Below are 4,076 nucleotides of genomic sequence, written 5' to 3'. Positions count from 1 at the left end.
TACAACGCTCTCACACGTTTTTTTTTTTTTTTAGCATTTTTGGGAGGAGTACAATTTACATATGTGGTTTCAAAAACCATATGCATTTACACTTGTCCAGTTTCGTCTGGAATGCGTCTCAGATCTCCTCCTGAAGTGGTTTGAGGGATCGGATTCAAATCCGTCTCAAATGCGTTTCGGAGGGCATTTAAACCTGGACTTTTCACGATCGGATAGCTATCCGATCTGAGAAAACACATAAAGTGGCCAGGTGTAAACAACCCCCATGACAACAACATACGCACGAAAGCCGAAAACAAACGCTGGTTGGCCTCTCACGTCCAAATTTGACGAAATGGTGGGGGAAGTGACGTATGCCGTAAAGCAGTCGAATTTTGTAGTTCTTTTTGTGCTCTTGTTACTACCCGAACACCGAAGTTACATAGTGCCAGTAAAAGCGATACAGACCCTGTCAGGCTATGGCAGACGTGTCATTCAACCTATTGTAAGTCGATGTACCATCACAAGGATCTTGGAAATATATTATGAAGGTTGAAAAGTTACATAGTGTCGCTTTAAAGCTGTATTTCATTTTAGAGTCAAGTCTAGGCCTCATGAAATCAATTTTTTAAATGAGATGGGTGCCATCTGGTGGATACACTGAGCATTTTTATCACGCAATAGCACATTTTTACCACTAGATGGATTTACAGCTTTCTGTAGAAAGGCTTGCGAATTCTAGTGATTTTTGCACATATTTGCCAATTTTTTTTTCAGGTTGTTGATTTTAAAATATAATAACAGATTCTCAAATACTATTTTTGTCTTTTTTTTTGTTTGTTTGGTTGGTTTAAATGGTAATTTGAAGTGCCCGTTTTACTTTATAATACAGTCAAACCTGAACATTGCATTAGAAAGAGAACAAATGGAAAGCATTTTGTTACCCAATGTTTAATTCTAACTTAATTCTAACTTAATAAAAATGCAATTCTTTCAGTCATAACATATTTTTATTAATCTTACACAATAAACATTTTGAATTCAATGAACAGTATTCAATGAACAGTAACTGAAAATTCAATGAACAAACTGGTAACACCTGGTAACTGGTAACATCAAATAATTATCAAAAAACTAAAATAACAGTAAAAGTATAATTATGATCAAACAATGGAAAATAGAAAAATAAAAAAAGTGTTTTAAATACCATAACTATATATTTAAATTATTTGCATACTATTTACATAGGCTATTATGAACAGTAACTAAAAATTGGCAACGGCAATTATAAACTAAAAAACTCAAATAACAGAAAAAGTATAATAATTATCAAACAGTATATTAGAGAAATAAAAAAAATATCCTAACTATATTTACATATTATTTACATACTAATTACAGTTGTCACATACAATGACAGAGTATCTCTTGCAGACAGGGATGTGACACTTTGAGCAAATGTTGACTGTTTTGCACTCCTGCGGAAAGCACCATTTGCATCTCCATCTTTTGGCTCGGGAGGGACCAGGTGGGGAGGGACAAGCTCGGGAGGGACCAGGTGGGGAGGGACCAGCTCGGGAGGGACCAGCTCGGGAGGGACCAGGTGGGGAGGGACCAGCTCGGGAGGGACCAGCTCGGGAGGGACCAGGTGGGGAGGGACAAGCTCGGGAGGGACCAGGTGGGGAGGGACCAGCTCGGGAGGGACCAGCTCGGGAGGGACCAGGTGGGGAGGGACCAGCTCGGGAGGGACCAGCTCGGGAGGGACCAGGTGGGGAGGGACCAGCTCGGGAGGGACCAGCTCGGGAGGGACCAGCTCGGGAGGGACCAGGTGGGGAGGGACCAGCTCGGGATGGACGAGCTGGGGAGGGACCAGCTCGGGATGGACCAGCCGTGGAGGAAACTGCATCCTCATTGCATTCCTGCACTTTCTTCACAAGCTCATGAGAGGCTAGGGTGCGGGGAATGTGCCTCCTGGATTGAATAAAGGGGCACACTAGCGCTCTTCCCAGCTCCTCCAGAAAGTGCCTCCTCCTGAAGCTGTCGGCCTGCCTCCAAGTGGGATTTACTTCCCTCCATATAACAAAAGCATTGTATGCCGACACGTCTACAATGTTATAAAACACTGCCATGGGCCAGCGAGCTGTCTTCCTCCGGCAGGTGTAGGTGGCAACAATCTGGAATATCACAAAAAAGCATACACAATTATTATTACTGCTGACATCTAGTGATAGTTCAATTCTCTTTACATGCCATTTAGCTTAGAATAAAAAAAAAGAATTTTATGAAATTATGTGTTAAGCTAAATGGCATGTAAAGAGAATTGAACTATCACTGGATAGTTCAATATATATATATATATATATACACACACACGCACACACACACACACAAATATTTGCATAAAAAACTTTTTTTAAATTCTAAGCTACATGGCATGTAGTAGATTGAACTATCAATGGATGTCATATATATATTATTATTATTATTAATATTTATTATTATCATCATAATTTTTTATAATATATATTTATATCAATAAAAAATGAAGTAGCAAATACCTTGTCAAGATTGTCCACTCCCCCTTTAGTCCTGTTGTAGTACAAGATCATTTGTGGTTTCTGGTCGTCTCTTTCACTGAGTGCAGGATCGCTGTGGACAGTGCTCATCAGAAGGACGTTTTTCTTTTTCTTGGGGAGGTAAGACACAATGGCATGTGTCTCTGTAAAGGCAAACAGAGATGAGTGTGTCGCCCGTCCTCTTGTGTTGACCAGAGCACTTGGCAGCTCTGTCTTGTTTTTCCGGATTGTGCCAATCATTCTAGTTTTCATTTTTAGGAGCTCTGTGCCCAGAGCGTATGAACTGAAAAAATTGTCACAAGTGACAACATGTCCCTGAAATCCATCGACCATGTCCAGGACCACTCTCCTCCCCAGGTTTATCTCACGTGGCATCCCTGGTGGTTTCCCCGTGTAAATCTGCATTTTCAAGCAGTAGCTGGATTTTGAGTCACACGCTGCCCATATTTTGAGGCCATATTTGGCAGGTTTTTTGGGCATGTACGGCTTGAATGGGCACCTGCCCCTGAACCCCACCAAGCTCTCATCAACTGTGATATTTTCATCAGGTCGGTACATCATTGATAATCTTTGCACCCAGTCATCCCACACCTTTCGAATGGGTGCAAGTTTGTCATGTTCTCTCCTCAAAGCTCTTGTCCTCTTGTCATCAAATCTTAGAATTCTTGTCAGCTGCGTGAATTTTTTGTGTGGCATTGTTGCACGGAAGATTGCCCTTCCCATCTCACTGTCCCATAAACTTGAATACGATTCTTTGTGGGATTTCAAAACCCCAGCCAAAATTAGCAGCCCAATAAATGCTTGGATTTCTGTAGGTTCAATATTTGCCCACCCTTCACCATACACTCGCTGCCCCTCTAAATTGGTCATATCAATTAGCTGCTGTTCCATAGAGCTTGTGAAAAAAAGTTCAAAAGTAGACCTTATGTCTTCAGCCCTTACAGTGGCATACCTGGTTGGTCCTGGGGCAATTTTTCTGACCTCCTCTGCCAGTGCTCTGCCCGTGGTCTGTGGAAGAGGAATGGAACTCCACAGTATTTCCCTGTTTTTTGATGGGAAAGTTTCATGGCCTTCTCTCTCCTCTAAATCTTCCTCTGCCTCCTCCTCTGTCTCCTCATCCTCCTCCGTGTAGTTTGGTTCAGCCTCTGTCAGATCTTCCTCTTCAGAGACTGTATCTGTTTCCTCCTCATCACTGCTTTGCAGTAAGTAAACCAGTGTCTCCTCAGCACTATATCTCTTAGCCATTGTGTGAGAGTGAACTGTGGGCTGGGCTCAAAGTGGCAACATTTATACCCCAAGTTTTTGTTTTCATAAACAAATGCTGCAATAGGCCTGGGGCTCGTTCTTCGTACGTTGCTTATTACATCCGAGATCAAATGACACATCCAAGATGATATCATCGTGCTAATCATGATCTGGCTAACTCGGTTCTTCGAACACACTTGCCGGATAGGATTAGTATCGCTGGATTGAGTTATCTGAGATAATTGCGCGTTCATGCGCTGGTTGAAAAGGGGATAT

At 42.0% G+C, this 4,076-nt stretch overlaps 1 protein-coding gene across 1 annotated transcript; it reads right to left on the bottom strand.

Annotated features, from left to right (window-relative positions):
• Nucleotides 1-1,370: 1,370 nt before the first annotated feature.
• LOC309496388 (piggyBac transposable element-derived protein 4-like) lies at nt 1,371-3,800 on the bottom strand (the record flags this gene model as incomplete). Its single annotated transcript, XM_082166381.1, has 2 exons — nt 1,371-2,153; nt 2,538-3,800. 2 exons carry the CDS (start codon nt 3,798-3,800, stop codon nt 1,371-1,373), a joined length of 2,046 nt encoding a protein of 681 aa, XP_082022507.1.
• Nucleotides 3,801-4,076: the final 276 nt, after the last annotated feature.

This window comes from Leuciscus leuciscus (assembly GCF_965113295.1).
Source record: "Leuciscus leuciscus genome assembly, chromosome: 4".
Lineage (NCBI taxonomy): Eukaryota > Metazoa > Chordata > Actinopteri > Cypriniformes > Leuciscidae > Leuciscus > Leuciscus leuciscus.
This window is presented reverse-complemented; position numbering and strand designations above follow the sequence as displayed.